This window comes from Phaseolus vulgaris, chromosome 6 (assembly GCF_000499845.2).
Source record: "Phaseolus vulgaris cultivar G19833 chromosome 6, P. vulgaris v2.0, whole genome shotgun sequence".
NCBI classification, from domain to species: domain Eukaryota; kingdom Viridiplantae; phylum Streptophyta; class Magnoliopsida; order Fabales; family Fabaceae; genus Phaseolus; species Phaseolus vulgaris.
The window spans coordinates 29,022,449-29,045,603 of NC_023754.2; the positions used below are offsets into that span (position 1 = coordinate 29,022,449).

A 23,155-nucleotide genomic window follows, 5' to 3' on the forward strand; every position below is an offset into this window, starting at 1 on the left:
ATATCTTGTTCCAGGACCAACAACAATACTGCATTATTCCACAAGTTCTTAATATATTTTGTGAAATGTTGATTTTTTCAAAAAACATATATCAAGATCTCACGTGGTATTTCATATGTTTATTATTTTTAATTTTTAATTTTTTTAATTAAAAATTATTAAAGACTCCAATCTTTAATAATTTATCAATAATACATTAAATTAATTATAACATCAATTTGAATAACACTAATTTGAGATCTACAAGAGTTTTATACCAATTGCATATTACTGTGTTGCAGAATAAAACTACAGAAAAAAAGGGCAAAGGAATGCATTCCGTGACAACATTTACTAGTTTTGTTGGCATTTTTTAAATGTTGAGTGACACATGTGGGATCATAAACTCCATCACATGATCATCACTCAGAAATAATTAAACTACTTCAATGCCTGTCATGAACACTCATAAAACACAAGAAATGCCAATGTTTGAGACAGAATATTTAATCTATAAATAACTTTTTTTTATAAGATTAATCAATGCATCATTTAATTGGTAGAAAAACATTAAGGTAGGTTGTGTTAGGTTAGGTTGGTTCCAAATTAACATGTTGAAAAGTAGGGTCGTTGGTCACCTAAAAAATGTTATGCAACTAGGATTTGTCAAAGCTATAAAGTAGTGTTATTATTTTATTACTACATGCCCATGCCTAAGAAGATGCTAACATGGTTTAGCATCTATCTTTATTTTAATTTGTTTTTTTTCAGGAAAATTCAATTTCTTTGCATGTAGTATATGTGCATTTGTATTTGAGATATTTATTTGAGATTATAGGAATATATTTTTAATTTTATTAGTTTCAATAATTAGTATGATTACGCTCCACATTTATGAGTCAAATAATGTGAATGATTTTGAAAGATATTATATATATATATATATATATATTATTTTCAATCCCATCCCCGTCTATACAAAACAAAAGCATTAGAGCAACTTTGATGAGTAAATAAGAGTTGATAAAAATAATATTTTTTATATCATTTCATAATAACACATCATGGTATTATTTAAAGTTACCTAATTAAAGTTTTACCCTCTCATCAGCTGAAAGAAAATTTTCAAGAACTTCACTTATTGTAGGAAAAATGTCTTGGGACCTTAAAAAGGTAAAGGAATGCAGTTTCTGTGCCCAACAACCGTTCCTCTTTTGTGGCCAGATGTTAGTGCTCTTTAATGATGTTGTGTTGATCTTAGAGGTCCTAATTAAAGAACATGATGCCCTTAAACCCAATATTTCACAGAGGTTGGTTGGTAATTTTTTAATACCCATTGTCATCATAATTGCAAGAACATGTAAATAACTAACTATTGTAAACATTTAATAACAAATAATGAATACTCTCACATATTCATCGTATAGATTAAGATCGTTAATTAATGCTGCAGTATTTTAAACATTTCATACTGTAAATTGGACATTAAAGTCATATCAATTAAAGTTAATTTCATAATCAATTTAAAAATTAAAACTTGTGGTTATGTCTTGAAATTTTATTATAGTTAAGGTACATATGTTTGTTAAAACAAAACAAATGTACGGTTTTTTCACCACTTTTTAAGGAAGATGACTAAGAAAAATGAGAGAGAAAGAAATGGTAATTTTCTCATAAACGGTGTGAGGAAGAAGCAAGGGTGACAAAAACAAGAACAGTATAATACAATAGTGCTATAATAGTGTAGTTTTAGCGAAAAATTCCAAATGTGTATGGAATTACAAAGGTAGAGGGAGAGAGGAAAGAAAATAAAAGAAGAAGAAAAAGAGGGAAATGTGATTTTGACGAGAAGTGAGAAAGGGTTGAGAGAGAAACAGGGCGAAAGTGACGGTGCGATTAGCAAGCACTGTAGTAAGGGGAAAAGACATAGATAGTCAGTGGGTGGTCTTAGGAGCAGAGGGACTAAGAAAGCTTCCACTCTGGTTTGGTTGGGTTTTGTTTTGGATGAGAAGAGAAGAAAAGAGGAACAATTGACGAGACTCGGCGAGTGGCAACAAAAGAGTGTAGTTGTCATCACACTCTTCATTTCTTCATCATCATTCATCAGTCAACAGACACGCATGCATTCAGGTCCCCCTTTAACCTCTTTCTTGGTTGCTTTCTTTATCGATTATCTTCAACCTCTAACACTCTTAATTTGTGGCAATCCATTTCCTTCACCTCTTCTTTTTTTCATCTGGGTTTCGCCGCTACAGCTCGGTATGAAATGTGTGATCTTCAAAGTTTGCTGTTTTTCGCTTTTTCAAGCGACCCCTTTAAGTTTCTCTGGGTCCTCCCTTGCTCCCTCTCTCTCCTCTTTAGTTTTCTTGCCTTTTAATGTTCTGGGTCTGGAGAGGAAGATCCAGGTCTGAAAAGATGATAGACAATCTTCAATTTTGTTGCTAGAGAAAGCCGGTTTCGCAGTCAAGTATTTAAATTTTTGTACTTTTGAAAATTTGGACTGAAAGTGAAGCTTCTTTAGTCTTCTTTAAATGACCAGTAAGAACGTGTGGAGAGGGTTAGATCTGAATGAAACGGTCAGCTTGCTGTTTCCTCTGTTATTATCTGTGGGAGTAAATTTTAGTCCTTTTTTTTAATTTTATAATTCTGTTTAATTTTCACGGGGAGGAAAAATAATGGGCTTTCTTGTAATGGAAGCAATTTTGGTTGCAGGTGTAGTTCACTGTTTTGGACTGCTGTGTGTTCTTGCAATTTTTTCATGTGATATTTGTTGGGGTAGAATCCAATGTTTGCATTTTTTGTTTCCGTGTTCCTTGGTGCTTATGTTGTAAATCATTTGATGACTGTTTCGGAGATTTCTTGGGTTGCTTTTACCGAGTGTCGTTTTTGGTATATTTTATGTGCAAGTTTGGTTGGTGTGTGGATTCAGCAAGCTGAGGCGTGCTTTTTCCCTCATAATATTCTAAGCATGTGTTTCCCTTTTAAGTTTCAATTCATCCCTCTCTTTCACCAATTCAAAAATATTAGCTCTCTATTTTTTAATGTTAGTTATCACATTGCACATCCTGAATATCCTTTTGCGCAAAATATAGTTGTTGTAGTCTTGTTTTACACAAAAGGTGTAATTTTACGAATGAAAGTCATTCAGTTATGCACTGGTTTTTGTTTTTCTGTTGTGTACCTTCGGTAGTGATCATGACCAATTTAGCTCCAAGTCATTGAGTATATTTTTTTATGGGATGGCCATTTTCCTTGCGTTTATATTTTATGTTGTGGAACTTAGAATATGGTAACTTCAAATTTTTGTTGTTTTGAACTTTTGACCAGTTGGTTGTTTTATTTATGCCAAATTATTCTATGTTATTGAGCAGTAGACATATTAAACATTGGCTTGAAATGGCTTCTGCTTTTAATGTTACAGCGACCAGTTTTTGATGAGGACTGAATAAAAGATTCAATTTTCTATGACGTCGATCAAATCATTGAGATGGCTCATGAGAAAAAAGAGTGGCTTGTCTGATGGGGTCTGTTCTCTTTTCTTCTAATCTCGTTACTTTGGATTTTTTTAGGAGTTTCCTGTAAAATATTCTTTAGCTCTGGAGATTCATGTGTAAGATCACTGTTTTAACAATAGTTTTTTGGGGCAGGGCAAATCAAGTTTCAAGATCAAACAACTGCCTTTTATGGCACTTTTGTGTACAGTTATGTTGTTCATTGTGTATAGAACTACAAAGTACCAGTATCACCAAGAAGAGGTCAGTTGAATTCTTTGAGATATCATTGCATGTACATCCCCACGAAAGGACAAAGTGTTTATTAAATGTCTAACTAATTCATACTTAGCAATTTAGCATCTTACTAAGGATAAATTGGTGCTGCTTTTCCACAGAACAATAATGCATTGACACATATTCTTATATTGAGTGTTCTAACTGGAATTCCCCCCCTTTCTATGTTTATTATCCAGATTGACAAAAAGTGGAGTTTCTGGGGACAACCAAAGGTATAAACTATGATGTTAGATTACTAGCCCAAGTAGCTTTCTGATTCTCTTTTTTCCATATTTGATCTTCAGTGCATTACGAAATGCCCTGGTGGTTATTGTAAATGATGGTAATGATTGTTTTCAAAATTTGTGATGAACCTGTCTGTTTCACAGTTCTTGTCTGATATGATATGTAACTTCAAAAATATTGTGTTGGTGCAGGTGTATCCTTCTACTTCTGGGAAGTTGAAAGGCTTGCCACGAGGTATAATACATGCTGATTCGGATTTGGAGTTAAGACCACTTTGGTCGAGAAGTAGTTCAAGGTCAAAGGTCAGAATTTTTGCGTCATTCTTCTATCTTTTAGTTTTATTGACTATCTCAGAAGATAGATTTGATTTGGGAATATGTACTATCTGAGTTAACAAAAGTAATGATTGGGGTTGTTTGTGAAATTGCAGGCTAGTGTTTCCTCTAACCGTAACTTACTGGCAGTACCAGTTGGTATTAAACAAAAGCAGAATGTTGATGTTATGGTGCAAAAGGTATTATTGTTGTTGCTTAGATTGTTCAAATTAATTAAATCAGCATTCTTTATCTAATTTCATTTATTTCAGTTTCTTCGAGAAAACTTCACAATTATTTTATTCCATTATGATGGCACTGTGGATGGATGGTTGAATCTTGGCTGGAGTAGCCAGGCCATACACATTGTTGCTCAGAATCAAACAAAGTGGTAAGTATGAGGCTTTTATTGAAGGGGAAATGTTTAATTCTCTAGAGAGGAAGTATACTATGTCTTCAATAAGTAAATAATTTTTTGAAAATAAAAATTTCTTCAACTCAGGATGAACGGGTTCGTCAGTTGGCTATGTAAAAGGCTTGGAATTTGGTAAACATTATATAACATTAGAAATAAAACTACAAATCTTGGGAAACTATCGCAAGAGAACCAGCAGTCCGACATACAGAATTACAACATACTGAATACAGATACCATAAAAAAAGTCATATTAAGGGAGCCAGGTCAAGCAATGATATAGTTATTTGAATACATTTTCAATTTCATTGGTGGTTCCCAGCAGAAAAAGGGAAAAAGAAAATAATACTTTGATTTATTATGTAATTGATGGATTAATTTTCTGAACTTACATATTTCATGAGTTCTTTGACAGGTGGTTTGCAAAAAGATTTCTACATCCAGACATAGTGTCTATTTATGATTATATCTTTCTCTGGGATGAGGATCTAGGGGTGGAGCATTTTTCACCTTCAAGGTATGAAGGATGTATCTTTTTTACTTTTCTGATGCTGCTGTTATTTTGATATTTGTGTGCGATCCACCTTGGATGTAAATGATTATCATTTGATAGGCTAGCAGGAACCTGCAATACTGGTGTAAATGTTATGATAAAGAATCCAATTTTATTATTACATGATATGTTATTTGTTTCCATTTTGAAATTTGATAGCTGAATGAAAATCGAGTCTGCATTCTCTGCCATACAATATAAGATGTGTATAATCCTTATTAGGCTTCTTAAGCTTAGGTGTATAAGAAATTTGATAGATGAATGAAAATTGACTTTGAATTCTCTGACATACAATATATAAGATGTATATAACCCTTATTAGGCTTCTTAAGCTTACATTAGGTTTATAAGAAATCTTTGCTTGTTGGGGGTGGTAGTTGACAAATGAGGTTATTTATTGAGTTTATATTCTTAAACCTGTTCTGATTTTAAGGCTAGTCAGTAACCTTTCTACAAGCTTTTATCTCATCTAATAAAATAATAATTAATGTAGACTTCTTTTTTGCAGATATGTTGAAATTATAAAGCAAGAAGGTTTGGAGATATCTCAACCAGCTCTTGACCCAAATTCAACTGAGATACATCATAGAATTACAATTAGAGCTAGGACCAAGAAATTCCATAGGTGATTTTTTGTTATACTATCGATATGCACTTGGTAACCAATGCTTATTGTACTTACATTTGATGTTTTCATTGGAGCAGAAGAGTCTATGAGCGCAGAGGCAGTACAAGGTGTTCAGATTCAAGTGAGGGACCTCCATGCACTGGGTAACTGTTACTCTCTTTAATCCTGGTAGAGCTTTTAATGTTTCAAGATGTTTGCACCAGACCTTGTTGATGCATTTTACCACTCCATCTACCATCAAGATGGCTGGACATGTTTAAATTGTCTGAAGTTCATTCAAGCCTGTATTTATGCTGTAATTAGGAAAAGATAGCTTATAGTCGAACTCAAAAGTTGATTTAATAAAAAAATCAAAGCAAATTACTTTTAAACTGAGGTCTATTGAATTATATCAAAAACAAGTATGTCTATCTATTAGATGACTAATGTTTTAGAAATTCTTTTCTTAGGTGAAAAGGGCACGTGTACTGTCTTAATATTACATTTCGTGTCAGCCATGATGGCTCGGCACTAGAATGTCAGAAGATGAACAATGCTGATGATTTTGTTATGGTTTATCTTATTACCTTGTATTGTAGTATACCATATTTTCCTTTTCTGGACTTTTTAAAGCATCATCAGAAATGTGATAAAGAAAAATTCCTGTGGTTATTCATGATAAATCTTGGCACGCATAGTCTTGTGAATGACACAATACTTTAATACAACTTGTGTAGGTTTGTGGAAGGTATGGCTCCAGTTTTCTCTCGAGCTGCCTGGTACTGTACATGGCATCTTATACAGGTAAAAATTGTTGGCACAGTACTTACGAATATTAAATCTAAGTTCTTACCAAAGACATGTTGCAAAATTCTTTCAAACTCATCCTAAACTTTTGTTTCTTCTATTTGTACTATTGAGTCATATATCGTGAATAATTTAAATTTCTGTCCAAGAAAATTATTATTGTTTTCAGTTGTCATTTTTTTCAAGTTACCAAAATGCTTGCCTATAGGTTTTCTGAATGAGGTTTGCCTTCATCTACCTACTGAAAAGAAAACTTATATGACTTACTTGAAATTTATTGGTGTTCAATATTGGCTCATCATTGTCGTCTGTATTTTCTCCAGAATGACCTTGTCCATGGTTGGGGAGTGGATATGAAACTAGGATACTGTGCACAGGTGAGAAATATCCATTTTCTGGACACTTTTAGTGGTTGTAAATTTTTCCCTCTTCATTTCCTTTCTCATGATGGCACTTGTCTCTGTACAAAGTTGCATTGCTTTGCAATTCTGTTTTTTTTTTGGTTATTGGCAGTGATAAATATAACCTTCTCATGCTCATCTAAAAACCTTTTGCTCTAGCTTCTAGCATCTACGTATATGATATTGGCCTATTACTATTTACTACTGCATTTGACAAGAGATAGAGTTATGGAATATAAGTTAACACATTCTCATGCCACACCATAAGCATGTCAATTTGGAATGCATCATGGTTTAATTCATTCAATTTATATTTAATGAATTGATGGTTTGTGTACTAGGCTGTTTTGCCTTTGCTTTTTTTGCCACCGGTTTCTCCATGACAAATGTGGATAGTGAGATGAATGACATTTTTTCAGGGAGATCGAACTAAGAATGTGGGAGTTGTTGATAGTGAATATGTTTTTCACAAGGGAATACAAACTCTGGGTGGGAGTGGTCACAGAATGACAAAGGTATTTGCCTCCTCCTTCCCTAATCTTGTAATTCAGTTTGTTTCCTTCAGTTTCCTTCATTTGCACTGTTCTTGCAGACCAAATATCTTGTAAATGCTCCAACCTGATATTATTCCTTATCCAATAATGTAAATACTTTACAGAATCAAACTTAAGACTTACTGTCAAGAACAAACATTGTTTGTTACTTGGTTTTTTATCATGCAGTTATTTACATAACGAATAATACATAGTCTTTGAATCATGTGACAAGAATTTTTGTTTCCTTTTGTGCAGGTTTCAAACCTACATAGTAAGGTACAGTTTTAATGGCATTATGTGGTTCTTGTATGTAGGGGTGGTCATGGATTGGATTTTTCAAAATCCAATCTAAATCCAAATCCAAATAAATGGATTGGATTTAAAATCCATATCCATTTTAACTATATCAAATTTAAATAGATTTTTTTAAAATCCATTTAAAGTGGATTAAATCTAGATTCAATCTATTTTGTTAATTAGATTTAAATCCACTTTGTCAATTACATTAAATCCATTTTGATATGGACACATACTAACTTGTATCGAACCGAGCCTAAGCCGACTCAACCTGAATGCGGACCAACTCGGTTCGACATCGGCTCGGACCCGGACGACTCAACATCAGCCCGAGCCCGGGAGACTCGACATCGGTTCGGGCCCATTCGGCTCGACATTGGCCAGGGCCCAATTGACTTGACATCGACTCGGTCCCGCTCCACTCGACATCGACAGGGCCCGTTTGGCTTGACATCGGCCCGAGCCCGAGAGACTCGACATTAATCCAGGCCCGTTCGACTCGACATCAGCCCGGGCTTGCTCAACTCAACATTGGTCTGGGCCCATTCGGCTCCACATCAGCTCGGGCCCGGGAGACTCGACATTTGCCCGAGCCCGCTCCACTCGACATTGACTCAGGCCCAAGAGACTCGACATTGGCCTGGGCTCGTTCGGCATGATATCGACCCGGGCTTGCTCAGCTCGACATTGGCCTGGCCCGTTTGGCTCGACATCGGCGCGGGCCCAGCGACTCGACATCAGCCTGGGCTTGCTTGACTCGATAACGGCTCGGGCCAGCTCGGCTTGACATCGGTCTAGGCCAGCTCGGCTCGACATCGACTCGGGAATGCTCGGCTCGACAACGGCCCGGGCGTGCTCGTGTCGAAATCGGCTCGGGCCCGCACGGCTCAATATGGGCCCATGACTGCTTGGTTAGACATCAGCTTGGGCCCGCTGGGCTCGACATCGGCTGGATTGTCTTGGCTTAACTTGGATCAAGCCAAGTCAAAATCCATCCCAAAATGCAATTTGGATAATCCAAAAATGTATCCAATTTATATCTAATCCATATCCAATTAAATGGATTGGATTTAAAATCCAAAAATATGGATTTGGATTTGAAATAAATCCATTTAAATGGAATAAAACTAATATGGATATGGATAATTATGGATTGGATTTTGTAATTTGGATTTTTTCTACCCTTTATGTATGATTTCCCAATATTCACCGTGGTTGTTGATTTTGTATAATTTCGTAATAAGCAGAGGCAAAGTGGAACAGGAATTGATGTGCGAACAGAGGTGACTCTTTTAAGCTACTATTTTTTTTTTATAAAAACTCTCATGTTAGACATTATTATGAAATTTGACTTTGACTTTCAGCTAAGTTATCAAGTAACAACAATCATCAAATGTTTGTGTTATTATATTAGTATTAAGAATGTTTATATTTGGTAACATGGATTGAGCAGATACGAAGGCAATCGACATGGGAATTTGAAATGTTCAAAGAACGGTGGAATGAGGCTATTTCGCAAGACAAAAATTGGGTTGACCCATTTAAGAGTGACCAAAGACGAATAAGAAAACGGCGTGACACTAAACATGTTACTATCTAGCTAACTCTCTTGGATTTTCAATCACAGGCCATAATTAGTTTGTGTAGATGCGTAAATTCATTCAATTTTGAAAAGAAAAAAAAGGGGATAATTTTGTTTACATTCTCTTATGCTTTCACTTTCTTTTCAATATTCCTTTCTCATCTTACAATGTTGAGACCGAATGTTCTCTATCGAATAGCTCTGATGTCAATTTTAGAAATATATGAGTGTAAAGTAATATTATCTTTCACTATGAGGGTTTTTTCTTCTTTATACGGTTCTAATGGGTCTTACCTTGTCAGAATGACTAAGTCAAGTCTAATAGAAGTTTATTCTTGTTTTATAATTTTTAATTGGGATTAATGTTCTTAATGTGATGTGACGTGGACATTGGTTTTTATTGGTGACTGGCCGTTCAGACTTCTGATTTCAGGTATAAACTTTCCTTTCCCTCTCCTTGCTAATTGCAACCCCCTACTTACCCTTCTATTTGTTTAAATGATATATATGCACACTTAGTATTATAATTATTAAAGGATCAAAATGAAAAAGTTGGTCATCATCATATATAATGCTTTTGGTTTATTAATTGGAGTTGGTGGCTCTACCAATATGGATTAGGTTTTCATTAGTTGTTGCCTCTTGTAAACACTTGTTTGTTACTTCCCTTTGCTTTTATGTGTTGCTTTGATGCTATTTATCTTAAACAAAGATTATTGACTTTTTTAACAAAATAGGATGATTATCGAAATGGATAAACATGACTCATCACTAATTGCATTTTAACTGAAATAGTGTTTTTATTATTACTTGAAATCTGATTTCACTATTTTGGTAATTTTTTAAAAATTTTATTTATTCTGAAAATTAACCTATAAAATTACTCTAAAAAAACAAGTCTTTATCCCCTGTTTGCTTTCATGGATGTACTGTTCAAGAGGAAGGATGTGAGTGGATATCCATGGTTTGGATCAAGGGAAGTGAAGGAGAGGATATACCTGTGAACAGTAAATATCCTCTTCCCTCAAAATGAAGAGATGTAGAGGGAAAGTCATGTCAGCATCCCTAATTTCCAAATTTACCCTCATTTGAATGTATCACAATGCTTCATTTGAATGTATTAGTACTTAAAAAAATTTATTGTACAATGTTTTAAATATATATATATAATATTTAAAATGAAGAAACAAATCATAATAAATTTTAAAAAAGGTTTAAGTTTGTTTATTATTTTATAAAATATTATAAATCAGTGTAAAAAAAAAATATAGTTAAATAAAATCTTCCATTTATATATTAGTTATTAGAATAGATCAGGATACCTATTTTTCAAGTTCTAATCAGATATTTTATTAAATGTGGTTGGATTTAGTATTTTTTTAAAGAAAAGAATATACTATATCTAATTAAAATTGAAAATATTACCTGGGTTGGATCATGATCATCACCAAAAGATTATACTAAACATTTTTCATTTTATTTTATACTAAATATTTAATTTATTTAATACAAAAAAATTCCTAAAAACAATCCATCACTTAAAATAATTTTATTCTAACTTAAATTATTCATTAGAAATTGAAAATATAATTAATATATTTTCACGTATTTTTACATAATTTATTAATAAAAACTACACTTTATTATAAATATTAGTTATTAAATAAATTTAACTAACACAAATATTTAATAAAACAAAATAATAATAATTAATTATTAAACTATATCGAATTGTATTACTAATACATTTTTATCCTTATTTTTTATTATAATTTTTTATGGAATCCTTTTCTATGATTAATTATTTTTGTTACTATTGTATTTTTTAGATTGCTTTATTATGAGGTTTTTTAATATTAAAAAATAGTAATTTTTTATTTATATAAGATGTGATTTATTTTTTAATTTTATAGTATATATTTAATATTTAAAGAAATTATTTGAAATTCTGTTTTTATTTTTTTTTGTTATGTTTATATTAATATATTTTTATATATAGTTATTATGTTTATGAGTTATAATTTATTTTATTATAATTTTTTATGAATTTTTTTTTATGAATTATTTTATATTTTTGTTGTTGTGGTATTTTTTATTTTTCATTTTTAGAGGGTTTTTAATATTAAAAAATAATATCTTTTTATTTATATAAGATTTGATTTATTTTTCAATTTTATTATTTGAATTTCTGTTTTTATTTAATTTGTTGAATACATTTTTTTTTAATTATAGTTTTATATTATACATATTTACATTTAACATATATTTTTTTAATTATAATTTTTAAATCTATTATAATTTTTAAATCTACTAAATGTGTGAAAGTTTTTCATTTTTAAGCAAAAACAACTAATTTTATTATTAACTTTTTTAATAGGCAAGGGTTAATCTGTAAAGTAACATTTCACACCTTTAAAAAAAATTAAAATTTTCTCATAACCATCACATCAGTCACAAACTCCCATAAACTTTCCTCACACATCTACCCTAACATACCCCAATCCAAACACCTTCACTTTCTTCACACTTTCCTCACACATCCTCACACATCCACTCCCTCAAATCCTCACACATCCTCTCCCTAATCCAAACAGAGCCTTAATGTGGAATTAAATGTATTGAATGAAGGTAAATTTGTTCGTCCTTTGTGGAAAAATTAATGGAACTAAGCTTGAAGCTTCTAGAAGGTCATTTGAGGAGCGTAAAAGTCACGTTTATGTGGTCGCGTGTCAATGTTGGTCATTCATCTGTCATTTATCAATTGTAATGATTTTAAAGTTTGAACTAAACACTTGACAACTTCAGCTTGCAAAATACGTTTCAACCGTTCAAAATAATACCATTTAAATTTTCTGTAAACTTAATAAATTACAATTAACCACTTCAAATAGTTATTAAATGTTTTATTTAACATGAAAAAAAGTTAATTGGTGTTACGTAATATTAAAAATTAAAAGTGATATTTTCTAAATTTAGAGAGATTAAAAATTAGAAATATTAGAAGGACAAATATCAAAACTCAAAATCTTTAAAAGCCAACTTATATATTTGTAAATGTGGGATCAAATTATACTGCTATTGCGCTTTTTTTTTAATATAAATTACATAAACTATTTCATGCAAAATATGTTTTTTTACTAATTTAATTTTTTAATTATAATTACATGTTACGTTAGTTGTCTGTATCTCATCTCTTTCACTTTCTTTATATTTTTAAGTTATATATTATATCAATGGCAATGCATATTAACAGAGTATTAAATATTTTTATCTTAAGACATGACTTTGTATTATAATTCATATAATAAGAAATTTTAATTCAATAATAGATTTTGAGATAAAATTATATAATGAAAGTTATTAAATAGTATAACTGTTTTTGTAATTTATAACAATGTGATCTATATCTCGGAAAAAAGTTACAATTTAGTTTCTAAATAAACTATTATTTCATTACATATGTTTAATCTAATTTAAATTTTAGAATCTTTAATCTAAGTCAAACTCCTCAACATATGAACTTTTACCTTATTATTTTTTTCTAACTAATTTTGTGCGTTACCTCTATTTTAAAAATAAGGTATAATATAGAAATATACTTAAATGCTTAGAATTTAAATTCATTTTCTAATACTTTGAATATTTAACCAACTAAAATTTAGTCAACTATATTACTATAAGACTTAATTGCACAAATAAAGAAAATGAAAACATAAATTAAAAAAATTCACATTCACTTATGCATTCATACCCTTTAAAAACATTTTTCAGAAATTAACTTATAAGAATTTGAGCTGTAGAACCTAAAAAATATAGAATAATGATAAGAAAGAAAAAGTAGTAGTTGAACTGTGACATTATCTGAGGATTTGGCACATCTACCTCATACTCTTCAACTATTATTTACTTTTAATTTTCATTATTAATTTCCTTTTTTTATTTTATTTTACACTATAAATTTATAACTCCATTCCCTTTCCCTATCAAACAAATATTAAAATATAATTGCATAAAATTCTAAGAAGCTAACTTTTATTTTATCCCTAATCACACTCTTCATAATAATTTATATATTTTTAAATTATTTATTTTTATCATAATTTTATAAAATTACCATTGGTCTTATTTTTTTAAATAATTATGTAAATAATAGTTTTTACATTCATAAATAATATTTTTATATGAAATTATATGTATTAATACTGTCATAAATAATAAAATAATCTTATATGGTGTAAATGATATACAACTTTAATTAATATAAAACAAAATTATTTTAATATAAAAACAACTGAAAGTGATGAAGACAATTTTGATCAAATCAAATTACACTCAAATATCATAATAACACATTTTTTTTTTCATCAATTAATTTAAAATAAATCATTAAATATTTATTTACTTAACCATTAGAGCGTGATCATTATTAGTTTAACTTTAAAACGATTAAATAATTATATCTACTAACATCAAGCTCACACACACACAAAAATTACTCCTAAATTCGAAAGTCCAAAGTCAAACGTCTAAGCACAAAAATACAAACTAAATATGAACTAAACGATAATCAACAGCTAATTAACCGTCCTTCAATTCTTTGAAATATATTTATTTCCAAATATTTTTATGATAAGAACTTTGAAAACAAAGTCTCTCTCTCTTTGAAGCTGACCAAAGACCATTCTCCTGTCTAAACTACACCTCTTATTGCCTTTTTGTTCTTTTTTCAGCCATTTCCCTCCCTTGCATAACAAGTTTCAATATTTTTTATCTCAACCTTCCAAAAACCTTTTTTTTTTGTCACTTTGGTACCTTGATCTCTGTATAGTTCCAGATCTTTGTTAACTTCCTCTCATGGCTCATCGCTATGATAGTAATCCCTTTGATGAAGAAGAAGTCAATCCCTTCTCTGTAAGTCCTTTTCTCTCTTCCTCGTGAGTGTTACTTTCAGAAAGTTGAGTTTTTGTGAACTGGGTGTGCGTTTTTTTTCTCAGTTTGATCTTGTTCAGTGGTGTCTGAGCCTTGAATAATGGATAATTACTGTTTTTTATTTTGAATTGGGAATTGTTGTGATTTTTGTCGGTGGACTTGTTTCTTACTATATTTGAACTTTATCACCGAAGAAGAAACCGGATTTTGGGTTGTCTATGACTTTGTTCTCCATGTATGAAGGATCTTTTGTTTTCTGCTATCTTTTTGCCTTTAATAAGGTTCCTTTTGAATTGAGTTCAAAAAACACCTCTTTCCAAACTTGCAATAAAGAAACAATAGAATTGCATGTCAATATTTTCGTCAATATCCAGGTTAATACTTTGTTTTCGTGCTTTTATATACTCTCTGTATAGAATACATTGGGCAGCTGATAGAATACACAACTACTCTGTCATGGAAACCTTTTCTTGCAGCCTAGTTATAGCTGCTGGAACAAATTAATGGAAGAAGCTGCAAATAATATATAATCATTAACACAAAAGAGGATAACGGCCCAAGCCTAATTACCATTTTCTAAAACTGGAATGTTTATTCAACCAGTGATTTACCTTTTGTGTTTGACGGTGGTTGAACTATAAATACATTTTTTAATATTATATAATAAATAATGTATCAAGTAATAAATTAGAACACATTACATGTCCTGCTAGATATAAACCAAATAATAAGAGTCTGAATAATAATCATGAAGCAAATACAGCATGGAATAATGTCAAGAAAAGATATCAATTGTATTGTTTTTGTGCTTCAATTTCCCACATTGATCAGCCAGTCAAACATTCAGTCATACATCATTTATAAATTCTAAGAGAAGGCTATGGCTGTAAGTTTTACATCAATGTAACATCCTAGTCGACAATAGTTTAAATTTTATTAAGAAAGATGAAAATTAAGGGTCTGTTTGGTTTGAGAAATGTGTTTTGTCCTCCTTTCTGTTTTCACTTCCATTTCAGAATGTCTTGATTTTAGTTTGTTGCTTGTATCCAAAATTTAAGAGGTTTCTACAGGTAAAACATTTTGACTGTTTTGTTTGTAAACAAAAATTAAATGAAAAATAATATTTTTGTATTACATTACGAAAACAAAAATGATTTTTTCAAAGTAAACTAACTCATGTAGCCTAATGTTTGTACAATTAAGTAATTGACTTGATTACCAAGAAGCTAGGACAACTCTATACTGAAGAAATAACACTGAATCAATGTTGGTTTTATTATCAAGACTAAGTCTGGTACTAACCTACATCATGCTACTTAGTACATCCCTGCACCACATCATATACTTGTTTTAAGTTAGAATATATTGGAGACAAGATCATTAATGGACCACTTACAGATTTTAGGAGATATGGTTCTTGACATGGTATGAGATCCTTTCTAACCAAGTGTAAATTCAATCCTTGTTGTCTCTAACCTTTGTGATTAAATTATATTTTAGCATAAAATAAAAGGGGCTTGTCCATTTTCCATGAACATTAAAAAAAACTTAGTTTTAAAGAGAGTTGGCCTTTCAACCCAATATATACTATTCCTACAGGTGGATATATGTTTTTGTGAACATATATGTCTGTTTGAATACGATATTTATAGTAAGTGTATTAATTTATGACTTATATACAATTTGAAAAATAGTTATTGTACTTGAGGATTTCATAGTTTGGTTGTTTGAGCCCTGCGATATGCTATCCCCAGTTAGAATAGTTTATATTCACTTGCTTCTTTTAAGATTGAATTTTTCTGTGGGGGTAAAATTGTGTGTATTTATTTGCAATAGTTGCTCTTGCCTGATCCTTCAAATATGGTATACACTTACAGGAACCAGCTGTAAGAGGAAAAAAATCAAGCCAATCAAGTTATAGTGGGGGTGCATTTTACACTACAGTAAGTTTGTTGATTAGGTACTAGTAAATCATATTACATTGTGTGCATAATTTTATTAATGATTTTAAAGCCATAATAAGTGTATTAGTGAACAATCTTGTCCAATGAATTTTATTTTTTGTTCCCCCCTTCTCTGTATTGTCTCGGTTTAACTTTCATACAACTGAAACAGGTAGTAAGAGAATGAAAATAGGTTATATTGTGTTCCAAAGGAAATCATTTACCCATAAGTTTCCCCTGCGTTAAACTATTAATTGTTCACAAATGCTTGCCAACACCTTGAGCACCCTGATGTTCTAAAATTTTCAGAATCCTGGAAGTGTTGCACCTACCACAAATTCAAGGCTATCACCTCTTAATCCTGAACCTGCTGATTACAACTATGGTTTTGGGACAGTTGATATACCTCTTGATCCATCAACGGTATGTAATAAAAATTGAGTCTGTTGAAATCCCAATTCTCTCTCTTTCATTTTTTTTATCCTTTTTTCATTTCATATATAAATGCATTGCGTGTATTGTATAAAAATTGATTGTGGGGTTTCCAAATATGATCTGTTTTAACATTAGGATTTGAAAAAGAAGGAGAAGGAACTCCAAGCCAAGGAAGCTGAATTGAGAAGAAGGGAACAGGTATGCAATACGTTTTCATGACCTCTATTTGCACACTTCATTGTTGGATCTTCCATAGTTGATACAGAACATACCAGAGGTTGGGACCTGTAGCAATCATGTTCTTTTATTTTTTTTTTCTCTTTTCTGCTCTTACCCCTCTTTTTTCTGTGATATAATCTTGATACCCTTGAACCAGAATTATCTATCCTGAAAAACTAGTCTTGACGGTGGAATATATATAATTTATGACCGAGTTACTATTTATAAATGACTGGAAAATAATATTTCTAGACTAAAAACAATTAACTAGGCAAGTGGTAAATGTGAAAACCATATATTGACTTAGCCACCCATTTGATTAATTGTTTCAAATCATCATCATCATTCTGAACTGTAATTCTAAACTTCTTTTGATGAATAATTGATCATTTATTGTCACTTTCTTATTTTTTTAAGTATGGACATTGGGAGGTTATCTTAAATTGCTGTGATTAAATGATGTGCTGATCCCTGATATATGCATCTTCTTAAATGTTATCTTCTACAAATTATGCTGTTTTCTGTTCTATTTTAGAATGTCTATGCTGGTTTTTGTTTTCAAATATCTTTGTATATGTGAAGCATTCTCTACTGATTCCGTATAATATACACATGCCTGGAAGTTTTCCTGTGTTTTAATATCTATTCATTTACAAAAATATAGGAAGTCAGACGGAAAGAAGAAGCTGCTGCACGAGGTAAATTCATAACAATTATATTTGTACTTGAAGATTGTTAGGGCTTTTGTTATTCCAAGAATCTCGATAGGTTGTAAGAGTAGAGAAGAATGGACAGTATAGAGTTGCCCCTTTGCAACTGAGTTCTATGACTCTGTTATCTCACAATATTGTCTTCCTACCTACTTTATAATTAATATCTCTTATTCAACCACCCAATTATCTAACTGAATGACTATTGATTGAGCATCTAGCTGCTTTTATCCCTTCTAGTGTTCACTTTCCACCTCACGTAGTAGAATAAAGCCTTTGTTGTTGTTCACTTTCCACATCCTTTCCTTACTCTGAGATCTAATAATGTTTGTAATAAGTTTGCTTGTTTCCTTTGCTGCTTTTGGCATTCAACTGAATGGTGGAAGAGCACTACTACTTGAGAATTCTATAGATTTTATATTGCGTGTAGCTCTCCATCCATTCTACATGTGTGAACTCATTTCTCATAAAAAATTTAACCCGTGCTTAAGCTAGGGCTATAAATATCTTTGGTTCTGCTTTTACTCTTCAAGTACATAATTACATTATTTTACAGCTGGAATTGTTCTTGAGGAGAAGAATTGGCCGCCATTTTTCCCAATTATCCATCATGATATCGCTAATGAAATTCCAGTTCATCTTCAGAGACTGCAATATGTTGCTTTTACTTCGTTGTTAGGCAAGTTATCCCATCTTTTCTTCCATTGCAATATGGTTTGCATCATTGCATTGTTTTTAAGCCAACAATTATTGAGGGTAGCTCATGCACATTGAATATTTCTTTCTTGAGTTGATTATGTATGAAGGCTCTCCTTTGTATGTTTTCTATGGTTTTTTGTTGTTCTTTTAGTGTGTTTAATTTCTAAACAATGGTTGGGTTGATACGGTTTATTTTCAAAACTAAGAGGGTGCAATCAAGTATCAATTAAATTTTAAATTGTATGAAATTTTGTAGACTTGAGTTACTTTACGAGTTCTTTAAACCTAATGGTCGGATTTATATAATTATTTTTTATTTTTTTATAAAAAAAGTTTTCCAAAGGTGTGATGCTATAAAGTTTGATATTTGCATATTGCAGTATTGTTTTAATTGACGTTATTTACTAAAATTTTACATCGTGTCCTAGTAATTAGACAAGGAAAATATTTTTTGAGAGAATACTATTTTTCATAAATTTAGCTGTTTTTCTGTTATAGATATCACTGTCTGAATTAGTTGGCCAGCTGACATAGTTAGAGTTGTTCTTTGCTCTTGATATACTGACTGTACCAGAAAAAGGCATCTGTCTCATCCATTCCTCAAATTCAATACATAATCATTGTTTAGATTATCTGAATTTCAATACGTTTTTATTACTACTTTTTTTGCATTATCCTTATAAAATATACAAGTGGAAGGCCTGTGAGAAAACTGAAGAATTGACAGGCAGTGAAATGTATGAGAGTAGACAGTTAGATATTGCTGAACTGGTTTTATTTAAATGATTTAAACTATTGACCTAGCTGGTTGGAAGTAACCTGTTCTATTTAGTCAATGACATGCTTATTGCATTCTCTGTTGACTTCTTCTTGGCTTGGTGAAGATGACTTTTTAATTTGATTATGGTAATAATATCTAATTTATCTATAATGTATGAAATTGATATCATGCAGGATTGGCTTTGTGCCTCACATGGAATATTATAGCTGTCACTTCAGCTTGGATCAAGGGACAAGGTCAGTTTAGACATGAAGCAAGGATTTTTCTGGGTTATTGAATGGCTCAAAATCCAAATCTGATGTCAAGAAACTCAATGCATATGGAACTTTTCCTTCTTTGTAGGTGTGAAAATATGGTTTCTTGCTATTATCTACTTCATAGCTGGAATTCCTGGAGCATATGTCTTGTGGTATCGCCCATTATACCGTGCTTTTAGGTAATTATTTCACATACTTATAGGCATTTGACTGTTTAATTTTTTCCAACTAATATACAATAGCAAACATTCCTATTTATATTGCGTCACTTGTGTAAGACAACAATAAATTCTTGAGAAACTAGGGCATTATGGTGTTTTTAAAGAGCAACCTTGAGGCTCGACAAAATTACTACTTAGTGATGTTGATAGTTAAGTTGATGGTAACTATTTTTAGTTTTTGATTAATTAAATAACTAATTGTTTTTTAACTTTTATCTAAACCAAAGGAAGGTTTTTTTATTGTTGTAGAATTCTTTCAAGGTCAACCACATTCTTCTGTTAAATTATTGTGCAGAAGTGTTATTCACTGAGTCATAGTTTTTGATAATTTTGTCAAAAAATGATGAGATATCCAGGCAAATGAAGAGATTTGTTTTCAGTGAGATTCAGAGATCTTAGAATTATAAAACATCTAGGATTGGTCTAATAATGGTCGGGTTTTTGGTAGCTTGAGGGTGCTCAAAGTTTAACTGTCACTGTACCTCAAGAAAGGAGATTAAGTTCCTATGTAGACTTGTGCTACTTCTGTGATTTAATAATGGTCACTTGATCAGGATACTCACTTAAACTATATGTTTTTCTGTATAACATATTTGAAGGGGGGGTTCCACAAATGGGGATCCAATGAAACCGGGGAGCTTTAGCCTTATTATTTGAATATATTTCTGCTATCACGTTATTCTCTTTTCATTTGGGGATGGTGTCTTGTCTTCCTCTCCATAGTTATTTTGTTTTCTTTCTTTATATGTTTCATTGACTTTGAAAAATAGATGTTCATTATCTGCTTGTAATGTCTTTAGTCTTCCATTCATTTTTTTGGTCTTATCTTTTGGTCGTCAATATGATACTATTGCATTTTTTCATATCAACCATCAAGAGACCCTGATAAGATGTCATGTACCTAGAAATAATACTACATGAAACCGACATGAGATCAATAAACTAATAGCCTGTAAGTATGCATATTATACCACTCAGCCCATGGCCTAATAGTTCACTCCGTTGGGTATGCCCCCTCCTCCTGGTTCGATCCTGCTCATTCTAAGAAAATATGCTTGCATATTTTGATCATTCTAATTTGGTTACTCTTGATTTGGAATTTTTTTTTTTTGCAGGACCGATAGTGCTTTGAACTATGGATGGTTTTTCTTGTTTTACCTGGTAAATTGACTGTTTTGCTGTTATGCACTTAAGCCTTGCTTCACATTTTAAACATAATTTACTTATTATCATTTCTGTGTGCCTACAGCTTCACCTAGGATTCTGTATCTTAGCTGCAGTTGCCCCTCCCATAGTTTTCAAAGGAAAATCTTTTACGTAAGTTAGCTTTGTATATATAAACTTCACTTCTTATTCCTTATTGTTTATATATGATATGATGACATGACCTTTCCTCTGTAATAAGAAGATTCAGAATTTTAAATGGCCTTGTTTGATCCATATAGCCAACCTCACTTTGTTGGAAAAGGATTTTGTTGTTATTTTCTTTTTTCTAAAATAAAAGTGAAAGAAGTATATAAAAAGAGTTATAGAATTTGACATGCTTGAATCAAGGACATGTACATAATTACTATACCTCATATAAATTATTAGAGCTGATATATAAGTTGTCCTAGAATGACAAAGAAAGTCAAACTGATAGCCTTGTTCTTGAGGATAATAAATTTTGGGATTTGATAAATACTATCTAGAAGCTGGTGTTATTGTCATTTTTTTCCCCTAATTCTTGGTGCTGTGTACTCATTTTGATACAGAGGCATTCTGGCAGCCATAGATGTGGTGGGTAACCATACATTGATTGGAGTAAGTATGCCTGTAATGAAGTTTTAGTATTCCTGGATGCTGTTAATTGTCCTTTCGCACAGCTATGTTACACTTTCCGCAAAACCTTGACCAATGAAAATTTCCCTGCTTCTAAACGATTGGTAAATTGCATTGCTTTTTTCTTTCAATTTACCTGTAGATTTTCTACTTTGTTGGATTTGGATTGTTCTGCATTGAAACATTGATCAGCATCTGGGTTATTCAGGTTCGAATGTACTTCTCAGTTTTTTTTTGTAAGTGGGTTCACTTTGCTCTTGGACTGAACATATTCATTTTTTTGTTTTGTTTCATACAGCAAGTATACATGTACTTCCGTGGCAGTGGTAAGGCTGCTGAGATGAAGCAGGAGGCTGCAAGAGGAGCAATGAGGGCTGCAATATGATAAATTTCCATATGGAGGTAGTTTTGGAGTTTGAATTTCTGTTGTAAATTATTAGCCACAGATATTGCGGATAAAAGTCTTTTTCTGAGTTTTTGTTTGTCTTGTCTAAAACATGCTACCGGTTCATGTGGCTTGTTAATTAATGTATTGCTGATGTATATTATAAGCAAAAAGCATAGACATACAATGGTTGGCAGAAAAAGTGGTAAAATTTATTGAGTTGATGCTGTATTTAGTTTTGGTTCAGTCTTATTCTTAGACCTAGCTGGGTTGTCTGTCACTCATTTTTCTTGCAAATGTTGACTTTAGATACAAAAGTTAGATGAAAGGAAAGATAAGTGAATGACACAAGATACTTATTTCTCTTTATCAACATCTGGTCTTTTCCCTTTTTTTTTTGTTTGGATTAACACAATTCTCTTAACGATAAACAATCATTGTAATGCAATTACCTGAGACAGGCAACCCAGTTTTCATTAAAAAATTGCATGAATTTAAAGGGTATATGTATAATTTGAAGAGGATATTGGTTTCAAAAGCTTGAAAAGTAGCGGCTGATGCTGAAGCAATTTTAAAAACCAGCAAATATCTTGCTTTAATTTTGTTGAAAATCACAGATCAACTAGAGATTAAGTTATTTTATATTGAATTTTTAATGTGATATCTCAATTTTAACGGTGTTTTTTTTTTTAATTTATGAGATTGGTTTTTTTTTTTTGAATTTATGAGATTGAGTTAGTTTAATTTTAAAATGATGGATTGAGATTGTTTAATATACAAATTAAAATCATTAAGAATTGGTAGTTTTCAATCTAGATTAATTCAATAAGAAAGATGACACAGCATGATGTTTGTATCCAGAAGGGGAGACAAATCGAATTTATAATTTATTAGTATTATAAATGAAACACAACCACTTCAAAATGGAATTAAAGGCTTGTGTGTATGTTAAAAAAAAGAAATCCTTGTCTCAGAGACAACAAAATACGACCGTTCAACATATCTTGAGAATCACTCATGTTTAAATTCAGCATATTTATCTGATCCAAAAACACATTCAGAAATATATATATATATATATATATATATATATATATTCAGATAAAAATGCATATAAAAAGGGAAAAAAAGAACGATTAATTAACAAGTAAATAAGAAAAAAAAGTAGTGCAGTGTGAAAAGAGAAAGAAAAGGTTGAAAGGAGATTCATTTCTAAAGTGAATTCCACCTGAAAGATCTTGGAGATTA

General features: G+C 31.3%; 2 protein-coding genes across 6 annotated transcripts; both read left to right on the forward strand.

The window, feature by feature from the left end:
- Nucleotides 1–1,582: 1,582 nt before the first annotated feature.
- LOC137832635 (uncharacterized) lies at nt 1,583–9,757 on the forward strand. Of its 5 annotated transcripts, none has more exons than XM_068640913.1 (17): nt 1,750–2,109; nt 2,235–2,555; nt 3,401–3,503; nt 3,627–3,734; nt 3,947–3,982; nt 4,187–4,297; nt 4,426–4,509; nt 4,582–4,700; nt 5,140–5,241; nt 5,786–5,902; nt 5,983–6,048; nt 6,622–6,688; nt 7,015–7,068; nt 7,512–7,607; nt 7,884–7,904; nt 9,173–9,208; nt 9,379–9,757. In XM_068640913.1, the coding sequence occupies exons 3-17, from the start codon at nt 3,444–3,446 to the stop codon at nt 9,523–9,525; spliced, it is 1,224 nt and encodes a 407-aa protein (XP_068497014.1). In that variant the 5' UTR covers nt 1,750–2,109; nt 2,235–2,555; nt 3,401–3,443; the 3' UTR covers nt 9,526–9,757. The 5 variants fall into 5 exon arrangements, with proteins under 5 accessions (XP_068497012.1, XP_068497015.1, XP_068497014.1 ...); XM_068640912.1 differs by having other exon boundaries at nt 1,752–2,109; nt 2,235–2,308; XM_068640911.1 differs by lacking the exon at nt 2,235–2,555 and having other exon boundaries at nt 1,583–2,109.
- A 4,356-nt stretch (nt 9,758–14,113) lies between these two features.
- Nucleotides 14,114–22,138, forward strand: LOC137832636 (secretory carrier-associated membrane protein-like). Its single transcript, XM_068640916.1, has 13 exons — nt 14,114–14,418; nt 16,314–16,379; nt 16,689–16,802; nt 16,950–17,012; nt 17,698–17,731; nt 18,300–18,422; nt 19,397–19,459; nt 19,566–19,659; nt 20,817–20,862; nt 20,951–21,018; nt 21,456–21,504; nt 21,665–21,730; nt 21,821–22,138. The coding sequence occupies exons 1-13, from the start codon at nt 14,362–14,364 to the stop codon at nt 21,905–21,907; spliced, it is 930 nt and encodes a 309-aa protein (XP_068497017.1). The 5' UTR covers nt 14,114–14,361; the 3' UTR covers nt 21,908–22,138.
- The last annotated feature ends 1,017 nt before the right edge of the window (nt 22,139–23,155 follow it).

Excerpts from the sequence above, each read along its gene's own strand:
- LOC137832635 (XM_068640911.1), top strand. The coding sequence starts at position 3,444 with ATGACGTCGATCAAATCATTGAGATGGCTCATGAGAAAAAAGAGTGGC. Across the intron at positions 3,735-3,946 it reads ACCAGTATCACCAAGAAGAG|ATTGACAAAAAGTGGAGTTT; the intron begins GTCAGTTGAATT and ends TTTATTATCCAG. Across the intron at positions 9,209-9,378 it reads GAATTGATGTGCGAACAGAG|ATACGAAGGCAATCGACATG; the intron begins GTGACTCTTTTA and ends TGGATTGAGCAG.
- LOC137832636 (XM_068640916.1), top strand. The coding sequence starts at position 14,362 with ATGGCTCATCGCTATGATAGTAATCCCTTTGATGAAGAAGAAGTCAAT. Across the intron at positions 21,019-21,455 it reads TTCAAAGGAAAATCTTTTAC|AGGCATTCTGGCAGCCATAG; the intron begins GTAAGTTAGCTT and ends ATTTTGATACAG. Across the intron at positions 21,505-21,664 it reads GTAACCATACATTGATTGGA|ATTTTCTACTTTGTTGGATT; the intron begins GTAAGTATGCCT and ends ATTTACCTGTAG.